The following is a 26510-nucleotide window of genomic DNA, read 5'->3' as shown; positions in this document are numbered from 1 at the left end:
CTGACATTTTCTTACTGTCAAGAATAACATGATAATAATAGCTAATATTATTAAGTACTTAACATGCATCAGGCATTGTACTAAAAGCTTACAAGCATGAGTGTATTTATTGGGGCTGAGTTGTCATTATTATTATCCCCAATTTATAAATGAGGAGACTGAGGCCAGAGAGATGAAGTAACTTGCCCAAGGCCACGTGGTTAGTAAATGGGAGAAACACCAAAGCCCCTGCTCTTAACCAGCCCACCACACAGCCTCCCACGTATTTGGGAACTATGGGGGCTTTGTGAAGGGAACAATTACAACAGGCATGCCCGGCCAGTGTGGCTCAGTGATTGAGGGTAGACATATGAACTGGGAGGTCATGGTTCAATTCCCAGTCAGAGCACATGACCGGGTTGAGGGGCTCAATCCCAGGGGGGAGGGGGAGCATGCCGGAGGCAGCTGATCAATGATTCTCTCTCATCATTGATGTTTCTATCACTCTCTCTCCTTCTCCCTTCCTCTCTGAAATCAATAAAAAAATAAACAAGCAGAACGTTATTCTTTGGATGGATGAATGTTTCTGAAGTGTTTGCAATTTATTACTTTAAACGAGATGGCCATGTCTTCCAAAATTGCGTTTTTTCTGTTAATTGCTTAATGAGGAAGGAATGAGAGGATCCTTGTGACAAGTTTAGAACAGTACCTGGCACCTAAAATGGACATAATCACTGTTAATGCCCGAATGATGTGAGTCAGTGGAAAGAGCTTATGCCTGGTCATCAGAAACACCTTTTTAGCTGTGTGACCTTAAGGACCTTAATAACCACATCTGAGGGGTAGTTTCCACTTCTGCAAATTGAGACTAGTAAGAACCTTGCCCAAAGTCCTTGTGAGGAAGGAAGAACACAAGGTCTTTCCTTTCTGGGTGATTCAGTCACCCTCAGCTGCCACTATCTATATGACAGTAGCTAGCAAGAAAGTGTTCTTGGTATAACATTACACCTTTTTTAAGTTACTTTATTTTTTTATTTTTTTTTAGAATTTGCTTGCTTTTGTTACTATCAATGGACACTTTTTGCTTAGATCATTCAGAGGTCAACTTCAAACCAGCTCAGGTCAACTTGTCACTAATTCTGAATTATCCAAATAGGAATTGATGACGATTTACTGTAACCAGTTCTTTGGAATGGGTTAGAACCCTGGCTCTAATCAAGACCACCACATGGATTCAGTTCAAGGATGTCCCCAACATGAACCTTTTTTTTAAAAAATATATTTTATTGATTTTTTACAGAGAGGAAGAGAGAGGGATAGAGAGCCAGAAACATCGATGAGAGAGAGAAACCTCGATCAGTTGCCTCCTGCACACTCCCCACTGGGGATAAGCCCGCAACCAAGGTACATGCCCTTGACTGAAATCGAGCCTGGGACCCTTGAGTCCGCAGGCCGACGCTCTATCCGCTGAGCCAAACCAGCTAGGGCCCCAACATGAACCTTTTAATGGCGAGCCGTATTTGGCAGATAGAGCACTGAAGCGGGAGCTAAGGCGCCCAGGTTCTGATCCCATCATTCATTTGCTGTGTGTTCTTTAGCAGGTCACTTCCACTCTCTGGGCCTCAGTTCCCTCCTCTGCAATGGAAGAATATGAACAAAATGATCCCTAAATCCCTTTGCAGCTGTCTGTAGGGACAAAAAATGGATGAAGCCCAGCCGACATGGCTCTGTGGTTGAGCATCAACCTATAAACCAGGAGGTCCCGGTTTGATTCCCGGTCAGGGCACATGCCTGGGTTTCAGGCTCCATCCCCAGTGTGGGGTGTGCAGGAGGCAGCCAATCAATGGTTCTCTCTCATCATTGATGTTTCTATCTCTCTCTCCCTCTCCCTTCCTCTCTGAAATCAATAAAAATATATTTTTAAAAGAAATGAGATGGGACCCCAGCATTTACTGATCCTCATCTGAAAAATGGGAACATGGGGATAATAATAGTAAATGAGTTGACACATGCGAAGCCCTTAGAATAGTGGCTAGCAAAGAATAAGCCTTCAGTTAATGGCTAACAATTGAAGTGTCTGTCTGTCTCTCTCTCTCTTTCTCTCTCTCTCTCTCTCTCTCTTTCTTCATAACAAGCTTGTAAGCTTAAAGACATTAAGCAAATTCCTAAGGATCACTCAAAAAGTAAATGGGGGTGACCCTTGCAGCCATTACCCACTCCAACTCATATCTGGTGAAAAGGTCTCCAATGCCCAGTTCTGATCCACCGCCTCAATCACCATCCTCCGGGACTACATGTCAGAGGACCCTCCCCTTCTCAATAAAACACCTCATATCATAAATAACATCCCTCCATGGATGAGAGGGAAGATACAGACCTTTGAAAGCAACCAAATAAACACCCAGTTGTTTCAGATCCCTGTCCTAGCCACCCCTCCTCCTGCCCTTAGGGAAGCAGCCTCCTGACTGACCTCTGGGGGGGAGCCCAGCCCTGGAAGGTGAAGCTGAGGATCCAGCAAAGGAAGAGGTTTTCTATCACCAGCACTTGTGGGCAAAGGGGAAACTCAATGAGCTCACCTTGGATCTGAGGTTGGTGAGGAGAGGAAGAGAGGGGGAAGGGGGAAGGGGGAGGAGGAAGGGGAAAAGAGGGAGAAGGAAAGGAAGGAAAGGAAGACAGAAACGGGGAAGGAGAGTAAAAGCAAGACAGCCTCAAATTTCCGGAGGCTATTTCAGTTTTCTTTTCTGTTTAATGCAATTTCACGTATGATGTCAGCCAATGCCTGACTACTATTTTGGAAACTCCCCTTGGGGGCGCCCCCTCTACTGGTCTGACTTGCTATAAAGGGCCAGCCTGAGCTGCAGAGAATCCCTGCAAAGGATCCTAAGACAGCACAGGTTCTCCCACAGCCTCTACCCACAGGTACCATGAAGGTCTCCGCAGCTGCCTTCGCTGTCCTCCTCGCCGCAGCCGCCTTCTGTGCTCCTGCATCGGCCTCCCCATGTAAGTCCCAGTCCTGACCACCTGAGTCAGCCCTCAGGCTAGCCCAGACCTTGCGTTTATACTGTCTGGACCCTATGATTTTCATTCTTACTTATTGCTTTTCTCTGATGCCCAGTGGCCCCTGATGGATCTCTGAGCCACTTTATGGCAAGGACCCTCTGATTAACTTTTCTGTGTTTTCAGGGTCTACACCCCAAGCTTGCAGGCACTCACTGAGTGTGGACTGATGCTGGGGTTATTAGTAGGAAGGGGAAGCTCAAGCTGACCTAAAAACATGACTCATGCCTGCCTAACACCAGCAAGGTTTCTAAGAAACTTATAAGCAAGTAACTAAAACCCTCCTGGGACAGTCATATTTCCCCCCATTTCATAGAAGGATTAAAATGGGGCTTGAGAAAGGATAATGAAAGCTAATTAAATACCTACTATTTGTCAAGTATTATGCTGATTGCTTTACATATATCATCTTATTTAATACAACTATTCTTTTTAAAAAATATATTTTTATTGATTTCAGAGAGGAAGGGAGAGGGAGATAGAAACATCATGATGAGAGAGAATAATTGATCAGCTGCCTCCTGTACACCCCACACTGGGAATTGAACCCGCAACCCAGGCATGTGCCCTGACCAGGAATTGAATCATGAACTCCTGGTTCATAGGTTGATGCTCAACCAGTGAGCCACACCGGCCAGGCTCACAACTATTCTTTCAGTAGCTGTCCTTGACTTACAGATGGGGAAACAGAGGGAGGCCCAGAGAGGTTAAGTAATTTGCCAGGTTCACACAGCTAGGAAGTAGGGAATCTGGTATTCAAACTCAGTCCTATTTGGCTCTTAAACACTCCTACTCTGCTGGGAAATGGCAACTGACATTTCCTAGGGTCATTCTGAATTAATTGACCAACAAAAAGTCCTCCTTCTCTGATACGGCCCTTCTTACTATGCCTCAGCCACGGCTCCTACCATCCACCATGCACCTCCAGTCTGAGTTTTGGAAGCCTCTCCCCAGCCCACCCTAGGTCTCAAAGAAACCAAGTTCTGAATCCACTGAGGATCCTAGGAGGACAAGATAAGGCCAGAGGGCACAACACAAGTTAGGAAGAGGCCCAGCATGTACCGAGAGCCAAAGGCATGAGGGTGATGGTGCAGAGAGAAGGATACAAGCGAGGCACAAGAATTGGGTGAGGGATTGGGGAGATCCTCTCAGTCCTCTGTTGGAATTCCACTCTGTCACTGTGTGTCAATGGCAAAGTGACTTTACCTCTCTGAGCCTCAGTTTTAGCCAAAGGATGAAAATAGTCTATTTAAGATAAATCATATAAAGTACCCAGTGCACTGGCAATGAATACAAGGGTCTCTTCCTTCTCCCAGATGCCTCGGACACCACACCCTGCTGCTTTGCCTACATCTCCCGCCCACTGCCCCGTGCCCACCTCCAGGAGTATTTCTACACCAGCAGCAAGTGCTCCATGCCAGCAGTCGTGTGAGTCTCAGTCCCATGGAACCCTCCAGCAGGGTGCAGAGCCCATCCCCCTAGGAACCCTCTAGAGGATGCCCCATCCACTGGGGCCAATCCTCTAACTGCTCAAATAGCATGGCTCCTCCAACTCCAGCTTCAGATTCCCCAGCTATCATGAAAAGGATCAGACAGGGTGATCTTGGAGGATCTTCCCCACTCTGATGCACTAGGTTAGGTCTCTGATCTTTACAGTTGTGACTTTTACTTGAACATCATTTGCAATGATCTTGTATGGAGATCAATTTGGTCATCTTTCCAGTTAAGAACTTCACAGTTGCCTATACCCACAATCTATCAAATCCACCTCAGAGGAACTAAGGAGAGGTCAGAAGTCAGGGTCCTAGTTGCAGTCACTTGTGCAAAAAACACACACAACTTGATTGATTGGTGGAGAAATAATAAAATGAGATTCTTCTTTAAATCTGCAAGCTAATACATTTGAAAAAATCAAATAATCCCTACTACCTAGGAAGTGCCTACTGTGTGTCAAATGTCTTACATGCATTATTTAGACCCAGGGCCAGAGACTTGGGAGAGCACACAGAAAAGAAAGGCAGCAACTTTGAGTAATTCTCAAGGGACAGGTGAGGGTAGAGGCTCCCATGAGACAGAGCAGGAAAAGAGGTAGGTGGGAAGTCAGGCAAGTGGAGGGTCCCCAATATGGGGGGGAGGGAGAGAAGTCTTGGCGAGGAGGGACTATTCTCCAGTGTCCCATTCTACAGGGAGGAGAAGGAAATGGGGGCCTGAGCAACCCTGACCCCAGATGTTGGTTTCCTGACCTTTTGATTTCCTGGCCACAGGCCATGGGGGCAGAGGAGAGCAGATGATGGTAAGCCAGCAGGATTTCCTGTATGCCACCGGGCTTAACAAGAGCGGGGTGTGGGTCTGAAGCTGTCTTACCACCCCAAATAAGAAAATAAACACTAGGAGGTGCAAGAGCCCAGAATATGGCTTCTGCTCCCTTTCTCTTCTCTGCCCGCTAGGGTGGGCAAGAGATGGTCACGGGGCTCTGAGTGAGGCTCAGAACAGGGAAGCAGCTTCCCTGAGAGCAAAGATTACCCATGACAGAGCATGGAACCCGCATTCTCACCAGACAACCTAAGCCTTCATTTTTATCTGAAAACATCCTGAAGGAGAAGCCAAAACAAGAAAGGTCCAAGTTGGCAGGGCTAGCCCCAAAGTGGCCGGTTAAATGACAGAAGTGCTTTGACACTGCCAATATCTCAGTGTCCTCAACCTCTCTGAGCCACAGTGCCCTGTACCAGGATCTTTGGTCTCATGTTGCTCTGATCCACCCTAAAGCAGAGGTCCCACAGCATTCCAATGACAACAACAGCACATGCATGCTATTTTCAAAACCACATACTATCTCATTTGACCTTCACAATAACTGTGCAAAGTAGGAATTGTTTCTGTCCACATTTTGGAGATTTGTGAATAGACTCAGAGGCCCTAAGCGATTTGCCAAAGTTAATCCAACTAGTAAGTGGTGAAATCAAGACTCCAGTTTATGTCCTTCCCTCATTCACCACACATGCATAGATGTATTCATTTGTTGAGTTTCTACCCTGTGCCAGGCACTGTGTTACCTAAAGCCAAATTATATGGGGGGTTTTTTTGAAAGGGGGGGTGGTTTTTTAATTTTTCAGTTAGAATCGACATTCAATATTATATTAGTTTCAGGTATACAGCATAGTGGTTAGACATTTATATAACTTATAAAGTGACGACCGCCCCCCTCCCCCCACTCCCCCCCCCCCCCCCGGAAGTCTAGTCCCCACCCGGTACTATACATAGTTATCACAATACAATTGATTATATTCCCTATGCTGGACTTTGCATCCCTGTGACTATTTTGTAACTGCCAATTCATACTTCTTTTTAAAAATATATATTTCTATTGATTTCAGAGAGCAAGGGAGAGGGCGAGAGAGATAGAAACATCAATGATGAGAGAGAATCATTGATCAGTTGCCTCCTACACGTCCCACACTGGGGAACAAGCCCGCCACCAGAGCATATGGTGTGACCAGGAATCAGACCATGACCTGCTGGTCAATGCTCAACCACTGAGCCATGCTGGCTGGCCCCAATTCATACTTCTTAATCCCTTCACCTGTCCCCCAGCCCCCAACCCCTCTCTCATCTGGGACCATCAGTTTGTCTTCTGTACCTATGAGTTTGTTTCTGTTCTGATAGTTCATTTACTTTGGGTTTTTTTTAGATTCCATGTATAAGTGAAATTATAAAGTATTTGTCTTCTCTGTCTGACTTATTTCACTTAGCATATACCTTCTAGGTCCACTCATGTTGTTCAGGGCCCTTTCAAGGGACACAGTTAGGGAATGAGTAAGTGGATCTCGTATTATTAATACAGTCCAACATTTATAGCTCCTTCCTCTGTATCAGAGCTCATAACCTTGGGTAAACATTCTAATCATTTGAGGAGCTTTGAAAAGATACTAATGCCCAGGCCCCTCACAGGTTTGTTTTACCACCTCCAGTCTCCCTCTTGCTCAGCCATGACCAAGTTCCCAGAGAATGCCTCTTTTTCTCTGCATCTGGAGCAGCAGTACGGGGTCCGAAACAGAGGAAAGGCTAATGGTTGACCAGTTCAACCCTGGGCTCCTCGGGCTTGTATCCCCTTTGCTCTCCAGGTGGCACGGGTGTGTGAGAGAATTACAATGCACACAACTCTGCTTCTAACCTGGAGCCCTTCTGAATCAACAGGAAAGGATATGTCCTTTCCTTAAAAGCCACAGATAAAATCTTACGGAGCTCCAAAAATGACCTACCCAGTACCTTCATCATCTCTTCTTGTGCCTCAATCCATGTCATTCCTAAAACTGGCTGTCCCAGCACTGACCAGGTCTCTCTCCTCTCTTCTCCCACAGCTTAATCACCCGAAAGAACCGTCAGGTGTGTGCCAATCCAGAGAAGAGATGGGTGCGGGAGATTATCAACGCTTTGGAGATGAGCTAGGATGAAAGGCGCCTTAAACCCAGAACTTATGCAACTTTCTTATTGCTTCTCCCCAATCCCCGGCTCCCACCCTGATTGCACTACACAGCATAGTGGCAGTTATAAAAGCCTCCCCACCAAAGCCCCCAGGAGCTCCCGGGGCTCTGAATTGTGCACAGAAAATCTCTGGCCTTGGAGCTGCAGGTGCCTCGGCTCAGGCATGGCTCTGCAATCAGGAAGTTGGCATGCCTCTGGTCAGCATGCCTCTGGAAGCGAAGAAGGGAGACAAACTGGGCTTCGATGGTAATGTCCCATGGCCAGTGCTCCAACCTCAGCCCCTCACTGGGATAGGCTGACTGGCAAAAGTGAGAAATCAGCTTTCTATTAAAATTCCCAAGACAATTTCGAAGCTGGCTCCTGGCATGATTTCTTCCTCAGGGACCCTCCTTCCTCATGAGTATTAAGCATGCAGGGATGCACACATCTGGTGTCCTCCCTAGATTTGGGGGTGATGGCCTTGCAGTGAGCAGGGCTGGAAGCATAAGTTCTCTGAGAAGGGGCATGGGCAGGACAGTGGCTTATCTACCCTGGGGGGAAACAAGAGTCACTACATCCCCACTCCCAAGTCCCCACGAATTTATTTCACTCCCTGCCACAGCACCTCCATTTCCTCAGACCTTCCCCTTCTACCCTTGTCTACCCTAGTCCTCATCCCCAGTCTTGCTCCTGGAATAGGTTTTAGTGGCAATCCCAACACCTCAGTTCTTTCAAATAGAGGGAGTAAAGAGGTGGGAGCACTCCAACTTCCCCATCGATGTGCCCCTTCATGTGACCATATATTGACAATATATATCTTTGTAATTATAGAGAGCATAGCTGAGTGCTCACTGTGTGCTGGGCATTGCCAGCCCCTTACATTCATCATCCCTCATCCCCACAACCCTTTGGGGGAAGCAGTATTATCAACCATGTTTACAGTTGGGAAAATCCTTGGCAAGAGAAGGAAATAACTTGCCCAAACCCCAAAGTAAAAGAAGTAAAATAAAAAGGGGGGGGGCATTTAAACCCATCAGGTTTTATGTCAAAGCCCAGGCTTTTTTTTAACCCTTAATTTGTAAAACTTCAAACCTACAGAAATTTGCAAAACTGTACCCATTAACCTTCATCTAGATTTGAATGTTAACATTTTACCATATTTGCTTTATCTATATGCATATGTGTGTGTGTGTGTGTGTGTGTGTGTGTGTGTGTGTGTGTGTGTGTATACTAGAGGCCTGGTGCACAAAAATTTGTGCACTCGGGGTGGAGGGGGGTCCCTCAGCCCGGCCTGTGCCCTCTCCCAGTCTGGGACCCCTCGGGAGATAACGACCTGCTGGCTTAGTCCTGCTCCCGGGTGGCAGAGGGCAGGCCCAATCCCTAGGTGCAGCCCCTGGTTGGGCTCAGAACAGGGCCGATTGGGGAGTTGGGGCGCCGCCCCCTGTCATGCACAGAGCAGGGCGGATTGGGAGGTTGCGATGCCACCCTCAGTCACGCTCAGGGTAGGGCCGATTCGGGGGTTGGGGCACCGCCCCATCACACTCAAGGCAGGGTCGATGGGGAGGTTGCGGCGCCACCCCCTGTCATGCACAGAGCAGGGCCAATCAGGGGGTTGGGGCGCTGACCCGTCACTCACAGAGCAGGGCCCATCAGGGGGGTTGGGGCTCCATACCCTGTCACGCACAGAGCAGGGTTGATCAGGGGGTTGGGAAGCTCCCCCCTGTCACACACAGAGCAGGGCCGATCAGGGGGTTGGGGAGCTCCCCCCTGTCACTCACAGAGCAGGGCCCATCAGTGGGTTGGGGCACCGCCCCGTCACACACAGAGCAGGGAGGATCAGGGGGTTGGGGTGCCGTACCCTGTCACACTCAGGGCAGGGCCGATGGGCAGGTTATGGCTCTACTCCGTCACACACAGAGCAGGGCCCATGGTGGGGGGGTTGGGGCACCGCACCCTGTCACACACAGAGCAGGGCCGATCAGGGGGTTGGGGCGCCGCACCCTGTCACACACAGAGCACAGGGCGATCAGGGGGTTGGGGAGCTCCCCCCTATCAGGCACAGAGCAGGGCTGATCAGGGGGTTGGGGCGCCTTTCCCTGTCACGAACAGAGCAGGGCGGATAGGGAGGTTGCGGCCCCGCCCCCTGTCACACACAGAGCCGCAGGGTGATCAGGGGGTTTGGGCACTGCCCCCTGTCACGCTGATCCCGGTGCCGGGAGGCCTCGCGGCTCTACTGATCCTGGTGCTGGGAGGCATATTACCCTTTTACTATATAGGATAGAGGCCTGGTGCACGGGTGGGTGCCAGCTGGTTTGCCCTGAAGGGTGTCCTGGATCAGGGTGGGGGTCCCCACTGGGGTGCCTGGCCAGCCTGGATGAGGGGATGATGGCTGTTTGCAGCTGGTCACAGACCCTTCAGGTTGGGGGTCCCGCTTGGATGCCTGGCCAGCCTGGGTGAGGGGCTGATGGCTGTTTTCAGGCTGGCGGGTGACTGAAGCTCCCAACCGCTCCTTTTTTCCTTTTTTTTTATTCTGGGCCAGCTTTAGCTCTGAGGCTTGGCTCCAGCTGAAAGCAGGTATCTGGTTTGTTTGGGTTCTATAATCGAAACACTGTTTCAGCTCTAGCTCTGAGATCCCGCTGGCTGAAAGCAGGTTTCTGGGGTTTTGTTTAGCTTCTATATTTGTAACAATGTTTCAAACTGCAAGCTCAGAGGCCAGCAGAGGCAGGCAGGGAACATTGGATTCCTCCGTCACTGAAGTAAGCAAGGCTTGTGTTCACTTCAAGCTGCCTGGCTGCCGGCCGCCATCTTGGCTGGCAGTTAATTTGTATATCGCCCTGATTAGCCAATGGGAAGGGTAGCGGAGGTATGGCTAATTACCATGTTTCTCTTTTATGTATATATGTATATGTATATGTATATGTATATGTATATGTATATGTATATGTATATATGTATATATAGTTTGTATAATACATTTTTTTTCCAAATTTGAGAGTAAGTTGCAGATGTGATATCACTTCACCCCTAAAAGTTTCAGTACATATTTCACACTCAGGAAACCTAACATTGACACAATACTATTTTCTAAAACACAGGCCATGATCAAAGGCCACAATTGTCTCAATGTCTTTTACAGCTATTTTTTAAATCTAGGATACAATTATGTCCACATACTGAATTTAGCTGCCATGTCTTTTCAGTGTCCTTTACCAGACTTTCTCTGTCTTTAAGAACATTGATATTTCGGGGAAGTTCAGATAAGATTTTTGTAGAATATTTCATTTGAATTTGCCTATTTCCCCCGAATTAAACTCAGGGTAAACATTTTTGGCCAGAATACCAGAGTGATGCTGTCTTTCTCAGTGCAGTACATCAGGGCACATGATGTCAGTTTACTAGTGATGTCAAGTCTGATGGCTTGGTGGCCCCTGTTCTCTTCCTACAGTGAGCTGCCTGCTGTGTGCCAAGCACTGTACTAGGCATTGGGGGTGGGGGTCAGGAGCGGAATAGAGGGGTGAAAGAGCTACCAGCCACAATCTGTACTTTTAGGCAGTTCACAGTCTAGTGAGGAAGATGGAAAGACCCATGAACAGATGAAACATAAGACAAACTCTTAAAGGGAAGGACCACTACAAAAGGTTGTGGTCATATTGTGGGGTAGGGGGGATTACACCTAAATGGGGTGAGGCAGGGTGCCTCAGGGAGAAAAGAGACTTCAGAGATAACATTTAAGTAGAGTTTGAAAGATTTGAAAAACTGTTTAACAGGTGGAAAAGAAAATGAAAGACCTGACAGCTAGAGGAAACAGCATATGCAAAAGTAGGGGTATGAATGGTCTTAGCCCAGAGTTAGTTCAGTCTCTTGCTACCAAGGAAAGAGGTGTGAGTTTAAGAGGGGCTTTCCCATCCCTGCCATTTTCCTGATGACTAATCCTAAGAACCATCCCTGCTCCTAACACGGGTTTATATGAGCTTGACACTTCACCAAACCCTTAGACTATCTCTTTGAATTTATGCCTCACCATAGCCCCTCTAGTTAGCTAGACAAACATGACTTTCCCGCATTTTAGATGAGGACACTGAAGATCCTAGAGGTAAAATGACTAGCTCAATCCTTAAGCCAGTAGATGCCAGGGCTGGGGCTAAAGAATGGAACTAGAGCCCTGGCCGGGTAGCTCACATGGTTGGAGCATTGTCCCAATGTGCAAGGGTTGCAGGTTCAATCCCCAGTCAGAGGGCACATACCAGAGTCAACCAATGAATGCATAAATACTAGTAAGTGGAACAAATCGATGTTTCTCTTTCTCTCTCTCCCTCTCTCTCTCTCTCTCTCTCTCTCTCTCTCTCTCTCTCTCTCTCTCTCTCTCTCTCTTTCAAAATCAATCAATACATTTTGCTTTTAAAGAATGGAACTGGAGCATTCTAGTTACCTAGGAGACCTGGTTGCTCAGCACTTGGAAGCTTCCATTTCCAGAAGCCCAGACATCTCACTAGTTCCTCTTGTACAGAAGACAGGATAGCCTGAGCTCTCTCTCCACATCCCCGAAGGCCCTGTATTCTCCACCACCACCACCCTGCCCTCTGGCCCCACCAGGAGAATAAAAAGATGGCCTACGAAAAATCAATCGATATCTTTGAAATCGCCAGGTCAATGTTCAAGTACCCATGGCTGGAATATCCATACAGGACCAAAGGTGAGGCTGGAATGGAGAGGAACAGAATCAGGGGCAAGGGCCTGAAAAGGAAAGCCCCCTGGCAGGGGTCAGGGTGAGTTCAGCAAATCTATGGGATGGGTCATGGAAAGCCCATGAACACTTGGATGGCTCCCCACAGCCGGCATGGTAAGTCTCCAGGGTCTTCTAAAGTGGGACATCTTGTGTTTCCCAGGGTCTGCTCCCACACCTGCACCCTGGCTCGCCATCTAACACTCACACTTGCAAGTCTTTGCATAAGTTGTTTCCGGTGCCTAATGCTCCTCCCCTTATCTATCTCCTACTTGGACTGAAGACTCAGAGCTTGTGCAGAGTCTCTGGGTAAGCAAGTACTGAGCCAGGTTAAGGGACCCTCAACTGTACCACCTGTGCTTTCATCTGTCTTCACATTTGTTTCCCTTTGTTAATCACTAATAACAGTCTGTCTCACCAGCTGGTCCAGTGGCCCTCAAAAGTGTGGTCCCAGGACCAGTAACATCAGCATCTCATTAGAAATGCAAATTCTCAGGCGGAATCAATCCTCTAGGGCAGTGGTCAGCAAACTCATTAGTCAACAGAGCCAAATATCAACAGTACGATTGAAATTTCTTTTGAGAGCCAAATTTTTTAAGCTTAAACTATATAGAGAGGTACAGTACATTGTTATTAACTTAATTAGGGTACTCCTAAGGCTTAGGAAGAGCCACTCTCAAGGGCCAAAGAGCCACATGTGGCTCACGAGCTGCAGTTTTCCGACCACGGTTCTAGAGCAGCAGTTCTCAACCTGTGGGTTGCTACCCCTTTTGGGGTCAAACGACCCTTTCACAGGGGTCGCCTAAATACATCCTGCATATTAGATATTTATATTACGATTCATAACAGTAGCAAAATTAGTTATGAAGTAGCAACGAAAATAATGTTATGGTTGGGGGTCACCACAACATGAGGAACTGTATTAAAGTGTCGCGGCATTAGGAAGGTTGAGAACCACTGCTAGGGAATTGCTCTAACAAACTCTCCAGGTGATTCCAATGCACACTCAAGTTTAAAAAATTCTGACCAGGACCAATGGTTTTCACCATTAGCTGCACATTAGAATCCTCTGGGGAGTTTTCTCTAATACCAAGGCCCCTTCCTCAGAGAATCTGTTCTGATTCTATTAGTCTTATGTAGGGCCAAGGTATGTTAAAAGTCCCGTCAGATAATTCCAATTCACAGCCAACAGCCACGGTTGAGAACCACTCTGCTGGACCAGAGCTTCTCAAACATCAAAGTACATACAGATCTTGTTGAAATGAAGATCCTGATTTGCGAGGCCTGGGGTGGAGCCCGAGAGTCTGCATTTCTGAGAAACTTCCAGGCTATGGCAATCCTGCTGTTCCACAGACCACATTTTGAGCAGCAAGGTATCAGGAAACCACGAGCCCCTTGAGGACAGGAATAACACCTTATTTACCTCCCTGGTGCCTAGTACTCCTGTTCACTAAATGCTGAATAAATGAATGCCTGAATGGATGATTCCTTAACCCGCCTTCGTGACTGCTATCTCATTTGTACCACAGAACTCAAAAAGGCCTCGATATCTGTTTACCTCCCCTTGTCCTGTCACCAGGTAAGACCCCTAACTTTTGCCACCTTGGGAGATTTGTTGAATAGGAGGGGCAGCAGACTGTCCCTTCCCATTAAGGTCACTTCACAGAACCCCAACACTCACCCTTGGGCATGTTAAAAGTTCCCTTGAATAATTCCAATAAGCAGCCAAGGTTGAGAACTTCCTCTGGTCCCATCTCTGAGCTGGGCTGAGAACTGAGGGCAGAGGAGAATTTGTCACTAATTTTTGGACAAGTCATTTTCCTTCCAGAAGCCTCCTCTGTCACAGGCTAACCCTTGCCCAGAACCCTTCGTGGAACTGTTGTGAGGTACCATCTGCAAGGCCTAGGCAATGCAATCAGTGCTGAATGATGAGTCATTTTTATTAATTAATACAGAGATTCTCATAAAACACAGAGCACCCAATTAAATTTGAATTTCATATAAACAATGAAATATATATATGTATGTGTGTGTGTGTGTGTCCTATATAATAAAAGCCTAATATGCTAAGTGCCTGGCCAACCAGTCAGCCGTTCAACCAATCAAAGCTAATATGCTAATGAACGCTAAGGCCATCAACTGCTCGCTATGACATGCACTGACCACCAGCGGGCAGTCAACTGGTCGCTATGATGTGCACTGACCCCCAGGGGGGGACGCTCTGACCAGTAGGTTAGCTTGCTGCTGGGGTCCGGCCAATTGGGACTGAGTGAGATGGGCTGGACATGCCCTGGAGCCCTCCTGCAGTCCCTCCCCGGCTGGCCACCTCCCGCATCCCTCCCTGGCCCCAATTGTGCACTTGTGGGGTTCCTCTGCCTGACCTGTGCCCTCTCACAGTCCAGAATGAGGGACCCACCCACCCTCAGTGCACAAATTTCATGCACCAGGCCTCTAGTGTGCGCACACACATAGCACTCATTACCTGAAATCCAAGTTTAACAGCCTGTTATTTGCTTGCTGTTTACTAAATCTGCAACTGCTCTGCCATCCACCTTGTTTTCCCAGACACCAAAGGAAGAGTTCCCCCCAAGTCCAGAGTGCTGGAGGCAGCACCCAGCCAAGCCAAACTCAGCACCATACTGCTACTTTGAGACACCTGAGATGTACACGCACTGGCACATCCTGTATGATCATCAACAGAAACGGGAGGCCCAGAAAACATTGCAGAGAATGAGCGCTCAACTTAGGTGTGATTTACTGTTATTCTCCATACCTTCTGCACCTTCTAGGAAATTGAAGGAAAGGGTGTGGTGGGACAGGGAGTGGAGCAAGTCAGCCTATAGGTCCCAGAGAAGACCTCAGGGTAGAAGGAGGCTCATCTGTCTTCCGCTGGTCCCATCTCTAAGCTGGGCTGAGAACCGGGGACAGAGGAGAATTTGTGAAGGGAGGAGGAAGGGAACAAGGGGACCAAGGCTGCATGTGCAATCTCTCACACAGATACCACTTCAAAGAAGGTACTAACATCCAAAAAGTCCATCTCCCCATGAACAAGTTGACTACAAAATATCAAAAAGAACACAAGACTTTACACCCTACTGAGGACTCCTTGAAGTGGCAAAGATTAAAGGTCAGGGACCATGGTGGGAGGGAGGATAGAGAGACTCCCTTCCTGTGAATGCCCTTACCTTGGGCTCTCACCATCCTTCAGCCCTCAATCCCATAATGGAGGACAGCGAGGAAAAGGGATTGGATTGGATGAGCTCCTTTCAGTTTGAAGTTTTACAATTATATTTATTCCTTTCCTCCTCTCCACTGGCTCCTTTGGAAGGGCAGGAACTCACAAAAAGCCTGAAATCTCCCAGAGAGGATGAGCAGTTCTACGCAACACAGGTGAGAAGTTGCAAGGGTGGAGGTAGGAGTTGGCCGAGTTGAAGAGGAGAAAGATGCTTGAGGTGGGGGTTGGGTGGTGTTCCAAGAACCAAATCCAGCTGTGTACAGAGAATGGTAACTCCTGGGGTGGTATCCAAGGTCTCTTCCCTTCCCTCTACCCTTCTTCCTGCAGGCTCTGGGGTGCCTGGGCATCAGTGATGAGTCGGTCATAGAGGCACTACTGCAGGTGGTAAGTCGGGCTGCACCGAGTTCAGGAGAGGAGGGAGCAGGGTATAAGGTGTATAGAACATGGGCACAGACAAGGCTCACAAGGATGGTGGGTTAGATCCAGCGAAGAGAGCCACCAGGGTGCAGCATATGCCAGCTCATGCCCTTTAAAGGACAGCTTGATCTAAAAGGATGGGGGAGGTGGAATCTGAAGAGCCCTTTTGTCTAAGACACGCAACTGAAAAACTAGGAGAGAACTGGAACTGAGTTCATTAACTCCCTTAACTGAATCAGTGCCTCATATTTATATGCCCAGTTATAATGGAGAGCGTGCATCTACATAATCTCATTTAAATCTTACAATACTAGGAATAGCTGGTAGTATCTGCATTTTCCTAATGAGAAAATGGAAACTCTGAGAGGCCAAGCAACTTGCCCAAGGTCACATGGCGACTACATCCCAGATAGGTATTTGAACAAGTCTTACTTCCAAGTTTTGCGCATTCCATTACACCTTCCTGGCTGTACTGTGTTTGAGTACAGACAGGTCACTCTCTAGGCCTCAGTTTCCTCATTTATAACATGAGATTAAGCTGAGATTCTTAAAGCTCTGACATTCCATCACCTTATAGCATGTTTCCACCACCTGCCTCTTAAATCAGGTCGAAACTGGTCCAGAGAGAGTGAAGTATGAGGCTTATAGAACCCTGGCCATCCTGGGTAAGTATATCCTCTCCCTGGCTGGGGAGTTGGGAGAGGTGAGACAGGAGGCAGCGCAGCCACTCTCCCCTCTGGTAAAGACAGAAGTGTAGTGCAGTATATGCCTGCACAACCTAGCACTGGGCAGTGTCGGGGAACTCTCCCAGGTACTGCTGGGGAAAGAGAGAGAGAAAGAGAGAGAGAGAGAGAGAGAGAGAGAGAGAGAGAGAGAGAGAGAGAGAGAGAGAGAGAGAGAGAGAGAGAGAAAGTGAAAAGGGAGATTGGAATTAAGGTTGCGCTCAGCCAGCTGCTCTGGTGTCCTGGGAAGATGAGCAACATCTTGGGACCTAGTACTTGGAACTTATGTCTTGAGGGCACAGTGGAGTCCAATGGATCCTGGCAGAGAGGAGCAGCCCAAGGCTCTGCCGTGACCTCAGGACCCTCCCTGTCTAGGTTGCCTGAATAAGGATGTGATCCAGGCTCTCATCAAGCAGTTGAAGGAGCCAAATGAGGAGCAAAGGATGGATACTCTGAGGGGACTACAAGTAGCTCTGAATTCCTGGGCTGCTATCCCCAATGACAAGGTGATTGGGAGATCAGTAATTGGGGCAAGATAGGGCAAGGTAATTGATGGTGTTGGCTGGGGGTTAGGTCAGGGAGAAGGTAACCTAGCTCCTGATTTTGATGGGAAGGCATTGTCCTGTGGAGTTTCCTGAATGGAAGCACTGGCATAGCAATTTACCACTCACAACCTACTTTTGCCCCCCTGTGTACAGCAAGAACAGACCACTTTCCAAGTTTTGCTAGAAAGGGTTGTAGTTGGCACCAGGGGTGAATTCTAGAAAAAGAAAAATAACATGTTTCTAGTCTGAGGGATAATAATTCAGTAGTTAGAAAACTGGTCATTTTGAAGATAGTGGGAAGAGTTGTGCAGCAATGTTCTCGAGTAGGTGAGAAGAAATGAGCTCTAACAGTCTACAGTACGAGTGGAAAGGAAGACCATATGGGTGCAGGTTGAAAGTTGGATAAAAGTGGTGGTATCTCTGGAACTTGTACTTGCTCAGTAAAGTAGGAAACAAGGTCATTAGCTGAGTGGGAATGGAGGAAGAAAGTGCTAGAGGTACCAGAGGAAAGGGTGTGATGTAGAGGGTGGAAAAGAGAATTGCCTGGAGAAAAGCAGTATGATCAGTAGGCAGCATTAGGGATCTGCATGAAGTTTGTGTTCATCCATCTAAAGCAAGATCAATCATTGTGACTGTGTTTTTCTCCAGGAAGGACAGGCACAGAGCAAGTAGAAAGTTGAATACAATGAACCAAGATAAGGTAAAGGAGTTGAGGCAGGAAGTAATTATAGCAGGACCATGGACTTTAAGCTGGGTAAAGAGGGATGAAGGTGAGGAGCAGTGAAATGGTGCTTAATGATGATTAGTCCTTGTGGAGTCCAACAATTGTTAACATCAAGAGGTGAGCTGGAAAGATAGGAAGTAATGGTCAGAGTGGGATCTGTGAAATGGAGAAATTGTAGTTAATAAGTAATGATAAAATCTCTGTGGGAATTACTAGCTGACAGTGTGGAGTACAAGGTTATTGGAGGGGAGGAGCTGGATCAATGAAATGTACATATTTTTAAATGCTGGGAATTAGACAGCAGAAGTATTAAGAGAATAACATTGATTCATTCAGAAGATAAAGTCATAGAGAAATGAGAGGATATGACCTAGGAGCAAGTAGATGACAACAAAAACAAGAAGTGGATAAAATAATCTGATAACATGAGATTCATTTTAGGGAGAATGGTCTGGAAGCAGCAAAGAATTGCCCTCTTAACAAAGCCTGGCTGAGAACATAGTCCCCTCTTGTCTTCCTCTCAGAGGACTCAAATCGGGGATGAAGGGATGCTGGCATCTGTGCTTCAGATGCTGATACAGAAGTCAAAGAATGAAGCAGCCATGGAGGCAGCCCTGTGTTTGGGTTTCCTGAGACCCTGCAGCAACACAGCCCGAGACTTCTTGCTGCAGTGCCTATGCCACGGACTTACGTCCCAGAGGATGAAGGTGTGCAGGGAAGGAGGCTGGATCCCTGAGAAGGACGGGGGAAAGAGAGGCTAGTGCTGACTTCCATGGGGGTCTGGACCCTGTCATCCTCATCCCAGGGCAAGGTAGCTTCAGCAGGGAGTACTGCAGGTCCTCTGTGTGTGAATGTGTGTATGCACAGGTAAGGGGTCATGTGGACCTACATATACATGTGTCTGTGCACATTTGATATGTATTCATTTATGTATGTGCACACTCAAGAGGCAGGACCCCACCTATTCCCCACAAGTTCTAGACTCAGCCGTCAAGTTGGCCTGGCCATCCAGATGCTTCTTGGACCCCACCCACCCTGCCTGCCCCCATAGATACTTAGGATGCTGGTCAAGATGATGCGTGTACACTCAGCCGAGGTCATCAGGGCCGTCCTAGACCAGCTGTGCTATTCTTGTGTCCTTGAGGTGAGTCTAGGGCTGCCTAATACCCTTCTTTCTCCATCACTAAGACAGAGTTGGGGGATGGATGAGAGGGAGTCTATCCTTCATGGCTCCCCACCCCTGCCCTCAGCACCGCTTTGAGGCGACCCAGATGCTCAAGACCATTGGGCTGGAACAGATCCAGGCACAGGGACTGGAGGGACTCACATTTGACCTACTCAGGAGGAAGATATTTAATGAACCCTTCCTCGTAAGTAAGACCAAAGCTCCAAAGCCCAGGCAGCCCTAAGCTGTCTCTCCCCCTTCTCAGACCTCCCCTGTCTTGGTTCCCACCACACTGCCCCCTAAAGAATCACATTCACTCTAACCTACTCCGTTTCCCTAATGCAGCCTGTTTTTAAGCCACCTTGCCTTTGCTCAGACAAAATGCCCCTGTCATCCCTCTCCCCTCTGCAAGGTCACACTGGTAAGTAACTCTTGTCTCCTTCTGCCTACTCAAATATGACAGCTCCTTCAAGACCAGGCTAAGCACCACCTCCTATGGGAAGTTTTCCCAAATCACCACAAAGAGCATCAGCTCTGCTCTCTTATGTCCCATTGCTTTTACCTTTATAACAGCTTACTACAAAACTAGTCACACAACTTTTATCTAAAGACATTTTCCTAAAATGTAAATCAGGTTGTGCATGAAACTTTTCAATAGCTTCCCATTGCCCTCAGAATGGTTTACCCTGTCCTTCACCGCCCAGCCTGCTTACGCCTCCAGCATCATCTCAACCACTCAACCCCTCAGAACCACACACCAACTATGCTTAGGATGACCCTATCCTGATTTATACCTGTGATCCCAGTGTAACTCCTCAGAGTGCCCCATGTTGAAGAGTCCCAGGGTGGTCACCTTGATAAACTGAACTATTTTCTGTTCTCTAAACACGCTGTGCTCTCCCTCTCTTGCCTCCAGGCTTTTATACATGTCCTCCCCGCATCCACACCTAGAAAATCACCCTCCCCCAACCCACTGCCTGGTTAACTCCCATTCACCCTTCAGGTTTCAGTTGAGACATCACCTCCTCCAGGAAATCTTCCTGGTGCCCAGACTAAGTTAGGAGACCTTCCTATGTGCACCCTGCCCTTAGTTCAGTTGTAACACTTACACAGTAATGTACTTGCCTACTCACCAGTCTGCTTCCCCCACCAGACCTTCCCTCAAGGAAGGTATATGCAAGAAACTAAACATTCAACAAAGGTTTGTGAAGCACGTAAGGGAATACCCCTGTGTTCCTTCTCTCTCTTGTCCCATCTTAACCCCTCTTCAGGCTATGAGGCAGGCTGTGGCTGAAATTGTGGATGAGTTCAAGATGAAGCCCATGATGATGAACTTGGTGGAGGAGTGAGTGGCTTAGACTGGGAGCTGCCCGGGCCAAATCCTAGGTGGTGGGAATGGGGCAGAGGAACAGAGAGAGCTAAGAACTTGCCAGTTCTCAGCTGTCACTTGCCTTTGCCCCTGGCCAAGTCACTTTTTGACCCCTGGACTTTACTTCTACTGTACAAAGAGGCTGATTATACCTACCACTCAGGCTTGCTATAAAGCTCAAATTAAGACGAGGACATGAATGGGACTTGTAAAAGGTAAAGTTCTGAACAGATATATTTCTCAGCACCTCCTCAATATCTCCTTTTCCCCTCCTGGCCCCTTCTGACCTAAGAAACAAGAGGGAAAAAATTAATGAAATCAGCATCACTCATCAGCCTTATGCCCAACTCACTCTGGGCTATACCAAGAAACGATCAGCCTTCCTCCCCCTCCCCCTTAACTGAACCACAACACACTCCCTTCTACACAGGCAACTAATGAACCCACAAGTTGCTTCACGCCAGGAAGCAGTCATCTCTTTGGTAAGGCCAGTTTTGCTTCTTTGATCAGATGTGTTGATGGCAAGGGCAATAGGCAACTGAGCAGCTACTGAAAGGAAAAAAAAGGCTGTGAAGTTCAGGGTTGCTTGTTTATTTTACAACTAGGGGCCCAGTGCATGAATTTGTGAACCTTGAAAGGAACTGTGGCTGTGTGGCTGCGGTGGGCATAAGGGCAGGTCTCGGCCCATCCTCCACGCCCCTGCCCGGCCCCGCCTGCAGCCCCACTCCCACCGCCGTGGCTCCCACGCGCTGACAGGACCAGGCCTGCTTGGACCACTCACAGCATAGAGCAATTGGGGCCAGTGCCAGCAGCAGCTGTGAGCAGTGGCTGCTGCCCCGATCACCCTTCAGGAGCAGGGGGAGATGGAGAAGCCCTCAGGGGTGATCGGGGCAGGCAGCCGCTGCTCACAACTCTGACGGCCCCGAGCCATCAAGACTGGCGCCAGCAACAGGTGCAAGCACCAGGCGGGACCACAGAGCCCGGGAGCAAAGAATTTTCAGTAACCACCAGAGGCTCACCCCAATGATAGCGACCAGCACCCTGCCTAGGTCTGACGCCCCCACTCACCTGGTCCACCATCCCACCACGGCCATCGCCCGCCATGTTCCAAGCTCTGCCTCCTGCTGCCCCTGGTGGTCAGCACATGTCATAGCGACTAATTGTTGACTTGGTTGTTCCGCCGTTCAGTCTATTTGCATATTAGGATTTTATATATTTAGATTCCAGTCCTACCAGGAGTTCAGAGTAACCTTTTCTTCAGGATTAGAGAACAGTGGGTTAAGGGATAAGGGACAGGAGATGGGTGTTAAGAGGCATTGCTTAAACATTAGAGAAACTGTCTGAACTCTTCCTGGTGAATGTGCAATGGAACCTAATGCAGTGGCCCCAAAAGGCAAGGAAAGGGATACCTTAGCTGGAAAGCCATCATCTCCCACTCTCCAGGCCACAGGGCCATCACAAGGGGATTAGAATTGACAAGGGTATCTTCCTGGACTGATTACTTAGGCACTCTCCTTCTGCCTCTACCAGGGTGTCCTGGGGATCCGCAGCCCACCAGTGTTCCACTTGCTCCTGGACATGCTAGACACAGAAAAAAGCCAGTCTATAAAGAAGAGTGTAAGGCATTCCTACCCTCCTCTTCCTCTTCTAACCCCTCCTCCAAGCCCTTCCCATCTAGCCTCACTACTTGCTTTGTCAGGAGGGAGGAGAGGGGAATAAGTCCTCACACAGTCCCTTGACCTCATTCCTTGGGGCCATAGTGCCCTGTGGGTAGAGCTCCCCCTCCCATGGGTAACCCCTTCCACTCCCAGCCTGAGCCTGAAGCCAGCCAGCCACAGAGCCTTTATTTCAACGCAGCTACAAGAAACACTCACTGTTTTGGCCTCAATTGATCCCTGGATCAAAAACAAGCTGAAAAACAAGGTTTTCTTTGTATCTGAGTCACCTCTGACCAAGGAGAAGGAAGAGCCTACAAGGTTCAGAAAAGAGAATGAGAACCTAGAAGAGTTAAATATCCAAGACTTTCGACTTGCACAGCTGAGCCCCTTGTTTGTTGCAAAGGCCAGTGCCTCATCAGACCAACAGGAAAAGTTGAGGGCCCAGAAAAGGTCTCCCTGTTACCTCACCCCTGCCTTCCCTCCCCGTTTCCCTAAACCACGAAAACACAAGTCACAGGCCACAGGGCCTTGGACACCAGAAATCAGGAAACAGCTTCAGATCCTTGCCAAAACCTCCAAATAGGTCACTTCCTGAGGATGCTTCTCAGGCTCCCCTGAGAAAATGTCTATACTTACCCTCGATGAATAAATGAATGTCACTTCTACCTACGCTGTTCCCTTCATCAGAGGCTTCACTGAAACACAGGTCTCCTCACTCTGGGTTGGAGGGACATGGAGGACAGAACCAAAGCTATTCTGGATGACCGGCCTGCCTCCCTAAACCAAGCCCTTGTCTATAACCAGAACTTAATAACAAAGCTAGAGAGCTGAGCTTCTGCCCCTAGTGGGGGCGGGGGGAAGGACTGCTGAAGGGAAAATAGGAGAAAATCCTCTAAGCATAAGTCTTGGACCATTTCCTCTTACTAACTTACCCTCCCCGCCACCCCCCACCATTCTCTCAGTGGAAATAGTCAAGACTGTAGGCTTGACCAACCACACACTCTGCTCTCTCTTCTCTTATGTCTACTTTCTACCCACCTCGGGGCCATTTCTTTGACAGGCCCTATTTATTCTCCCAAACTACTTTAGTTCCTCCTTGTTTACTGAAGGCTTCAGTTTCTCTTTGCCAGTAGGACCTGCCACACCAATCCCTACAAACTATGTCCATCCTCAAGAAAAGAAAAAAAAAGTCTTTACTTTGGCATCAGATCAACTGAAAATTCAGGGACCATTTACTTGATCACAGACTTCATCATTTTGCAGTGAAGCTCGGACATCCTTGTTTTAAAAAACTTGCTAATTTCAGTATACAGCTGGGATAAAGAACCACTATTATAAACAGCCTTATTTTTTTTTTCTCTTCTTTTTTTCTTTTATTCTGGGATTTATTTACCTTCTATAATTGAAACTTTATTGCCTTCAGTGGAGCTCAGAGCCGGCTGCGGCAGGCGGGAAGCTTGGCTTCCTCCATCACTGGGGCAACCAAGCCTCCTGCTCGCTCCAGCTCTGTGGTAGCCGGCCGCCATCTTGGTTGGGTTAATTTGCATATAGTCGCTCTGATTGGCTGGTGGGTGGAGGTGTGATCAATTTGCATGTTTGTCTTTTATTAGATTTTTTTTTTTTATTGCTTAAAGTATTACAAAGGGTATTACATATGTGTCCATTTTATCCCCCCGCCCTAGACAGTCCCCTAGCCTCCCCTATCCCCCAATGTCTTATGTCCACTGGTTATGCTTCTATGCATGCATACAAGTCCTTTAGTTGATCTCTTACCCCCCTACCTCCTGCCCCGCAACCCTCCCCGGCCTTCCTGCTGCAGTTTGACAATCTGTTTGAGGCAGCTCTGCCTCTGTATCTATTATTGTTCAAAAGTTTATAATGGTCTCTATTATCCATGAATGAGTGAGATCATGTGGTATTCATTGACTGGCTTATTTCACTTAGCATAATGCTCTCCAGTTCCATCCATGACGTTGCAAATGGTAAGAGTTCCTTCCTTTTTAGAGCAGCATAGTATTCCATCGTGTAGATGTACCACAGTTTTCTAATCCATTCATCTACTGATGGGCACTTATAAACAGCCTTATTTTAATCCTATCCACTTTCATCTTAATGACTCTCAAATCTACATCTGTAATAGATTCATTTGGTCAATATTCACGAAGTCCCTAACCTGTGCCTCAAACTGTTCTAGGCACTGGGTAGAACAGTGGACAACAGACAAGGTTTCCTACTCTCCTGGAGATCATATTCTAATCGAGAGAGAAGTTTATACCCACAAAAAGATAATTTCAAATACTGAGAAGTACTGTAAAGGCTTAAGAGGTGCCGAACCAGTTTGGCTCAATGGATAGTGTCCGCCTGCGAACTGAAGGGTCCCAGGTTCGATTCCGGTCAAGGGCATGTACCTTGGTTGCGGGCACATCCCCACTGGGGGGCGTGCAGGAGGTAGCTGATCGATCTTTCCCATCGATGTTTCTCTCTATCCCTCTCCTTTCTCCTCTGTAAAAAAAATCAATTAAAAAAAAAGATTTAAGAGGTGATGTGAAAGTAACTAGGAGAGGCAGTATTTTATATAAAGATGTTTTTATTAATTTCAGAGGGAGAAAGGGATAGAAACACCAATGAAGAGATCGGCTGCCTCCTGCATGCCACACACTGGGGATCAAGCCCTCAACCTGGGCATGTGCCCTGACTGGGAATCAAACCATGACCTACCTCCTACTTCATAGGTTGACACTCAACCACTGAGCCACACCAGTCAGGCAGAGAGAGAGGCCGTTTTTTAGATAAAAGCCAAGAAAGACCTCAAAGGAAGGATTTGACCCTAGTTGTAGTGAAAAGGAGTCAGCCATATGACTATCTGAGGAACGAGAATTCTAGACAAAATATATACAAAATACTGAAGCAGAATCATATCTGATGCCATCAAGAATTATGACCAATGTGCTCAAAGCAAGGTAAGTCTGGATGTCATATAATGAAGTTGGAGAGGTAGGCAGGCCAGATCCTATAGGGCTTTGCAAGCCAGGGTAAGGAATTTGTTGTCTACTTGCAACAGAAAGTCATTGAAAGGGTTTTAAAGAGGCATGACATATGGTCTGATTTACATCATTACATTATCACTTGGCTGCTATATGAAAAATTGATTTTAGAGAGGCAAGGCTGGGAGGACCTAATAATGGGCAACTGCAATTGTCCGGAAAAGAGATGACTGTAGCTCATAAGATTGTAACCAAGACTATCAAGATGGTTTCGGGATATATTTTGGAGGTAGAATTAAAAGGAACTGCAGGTACAGAATGAATGAAGAGAAAGCAAGTATAAGCTCTAAAGTTTTTTTTACCTGATCTGATCTAGGAGGACAGTGAGGGCATTTACTGAGATGGAAATGACTAGGAAGAGAGAAACTGACTTGGAGAGGGAGATCCAAAGTTTTGTTCAATCCTGGAGGAGTTGCCAAGAAAAATCAAATTTATTTAGTACATCCTAGTAGAGATCAAATAGGCAGCTGGGTATAAACCAGAGTTAAGGGGAGAGGTCAGGACTGAAGACATAAATTTTGTAGTCATCACTGTATTAGGTGGTATTTAAAGCAATAACCTGAATGAGTTTGCCCAGAATAAAAGTGAGTATAAATAAAAGAGAAAGGAGATCAGAACATGCCAAGGAACTTCCAACCTGCAAAGACCAAGTGGAGAAGTTAGCAAAAACAAGTATGGAACAAAATCAGGGAAGTGTAGTTTTCTGAGCTGCAGATTTACACATCCAGATGTCTACTGAATGTCTCTACTTGTAAATTTGAGTGCCCCAAACTCAACATACCTAAAACAATTCATTTCCACCTTGTTCCCACATCTGTTCCTTATTCAGTGTTTCCTATTTCAATAAATACCTATCCCATGCCAAGGCCAGTAACCTAACTCTTCCCTCCCAACTATTTTTGACATCTAGCCAAATCCTGTCAAATTTCCCTCATTATTTCTCAAATCTATTTAGTTATGTCCTCCTCATCCAGTCAATATCTGAGCTCAGACCAGTATTTCTCACTGGCTTACCATTGTCTCCTATTCAGCTTCTTCTCTTTCAGCCATTATCGTCTTTCAGTAGATACCACTCAGGTCAGGACACTCCCCTGGTTAAATTTTTTGACTCCCTATTTGGAGGCAGGGGGAAAACTGAAATGCAAGGACCTTATGGTAAAGCTTGTTTACCTCTCCTGTCTTATCTTTTGCAAGCCTATCTTTAACTCCTCCCTCACAATGCACTACTTACCCTTCTCAAGCCAGTGTCTATTCCTCAATCTCTTTATTCCTCTAATGTATTTGTTGATGTCATTAATTTTCTGCTGGGAACACCATTTCCTCAACCCAGCCTCATTACTTGGCCAATTCCTACTCTTCCCTCAAGACTCACCAAACCTTCCTGATCCCATGAGTTAAGTGTACTTCAAAT

General features: G+C 47.3%; 2 protein-coding genes across 3 annotated transcripts; both read left to right on the top strand.

Annotated features, from left to right (window-relative positions):
• Window positions 1–2857: 2857 nt before the first annotated feature.
• Window positions 2858–7870, top strand: CCL5 (C-C motif chemokine ligand 5). Its single transcript, XM_036340751.1, has 3 exons — window positions 2858–2979; window positions 4353–4464; window positions 7395–7870. Exons 1-3 carry the CDS (start codon window positions 2904–2906, stop codon window positions 7480–7482), a joined length of 276 nt encoding a protein of 91 aa, XP_036196644.1. The 5' UTR covers window positions 2858–2903; the 3' UTR covers window positions 7483–7870.
• Window positions 7871–12102: 4232 nt separating this feature from the next.
• On the top strand, window positions 12103–22638 carry HEATR9 (HEAT repeat containing 9). Of its 2 annotated transcripts, XM_036341906.1 has the most exons (15): window positions 12103–12190; window positions 13750–13799; window positions 14786–14967; window positions 15218–15347; window positions 15554–15610; window positions 15783–15839; window positions 16480–16537; window positions 16970–17100; window positions 18388–18570; window positions 18915–19007; window positions 19114–19233; window positions 20300–20373; window positions 20828–20879; window positions 21928–22014; window positions 22255–22638. In XM_036341906.1, the coding sequence occupies exons 1-15, from the start codon at window positions 12103–12105 to the stop codon at window positions 22636–22638; spliced, it is 1746 nt and encodes a 581-aa protein (XP_036197799.1). The 2 variants fall into 2 exon arrangements, with proteins under 2 accessions (XP_036197799.1, XP_036197800.1); XM_036341907.1 differs by lacking the exon at window positions 15218–15347 and having other exon boundaries at window positions 14786–14969; window positions 15549–15610.
• The last annotated feature ends 3872 nt before the right edge of the window (window positions 22639–26510 follow it).

Source organism: Myotis myotis, unplaced genomic scaffold (genome assembly GCF_014108235.1).
Source record: "Myotis myotis isolate mMyoMyo1 unplaced genomic scaffold, mMyoMyo1.p scaffold_m19_p_17, whole genome shotgun sequence".
In the NCBI taxonomy this organism is placed as follows: Eukaryota; Metazoa; Chordata; class Mammalia; order Chiroptera; family Vespertilionidae; genus Myotis; species Myotis myotis.
This window is presented reverse-complemented; position numbering and strand designations above follow the sequence as displayed.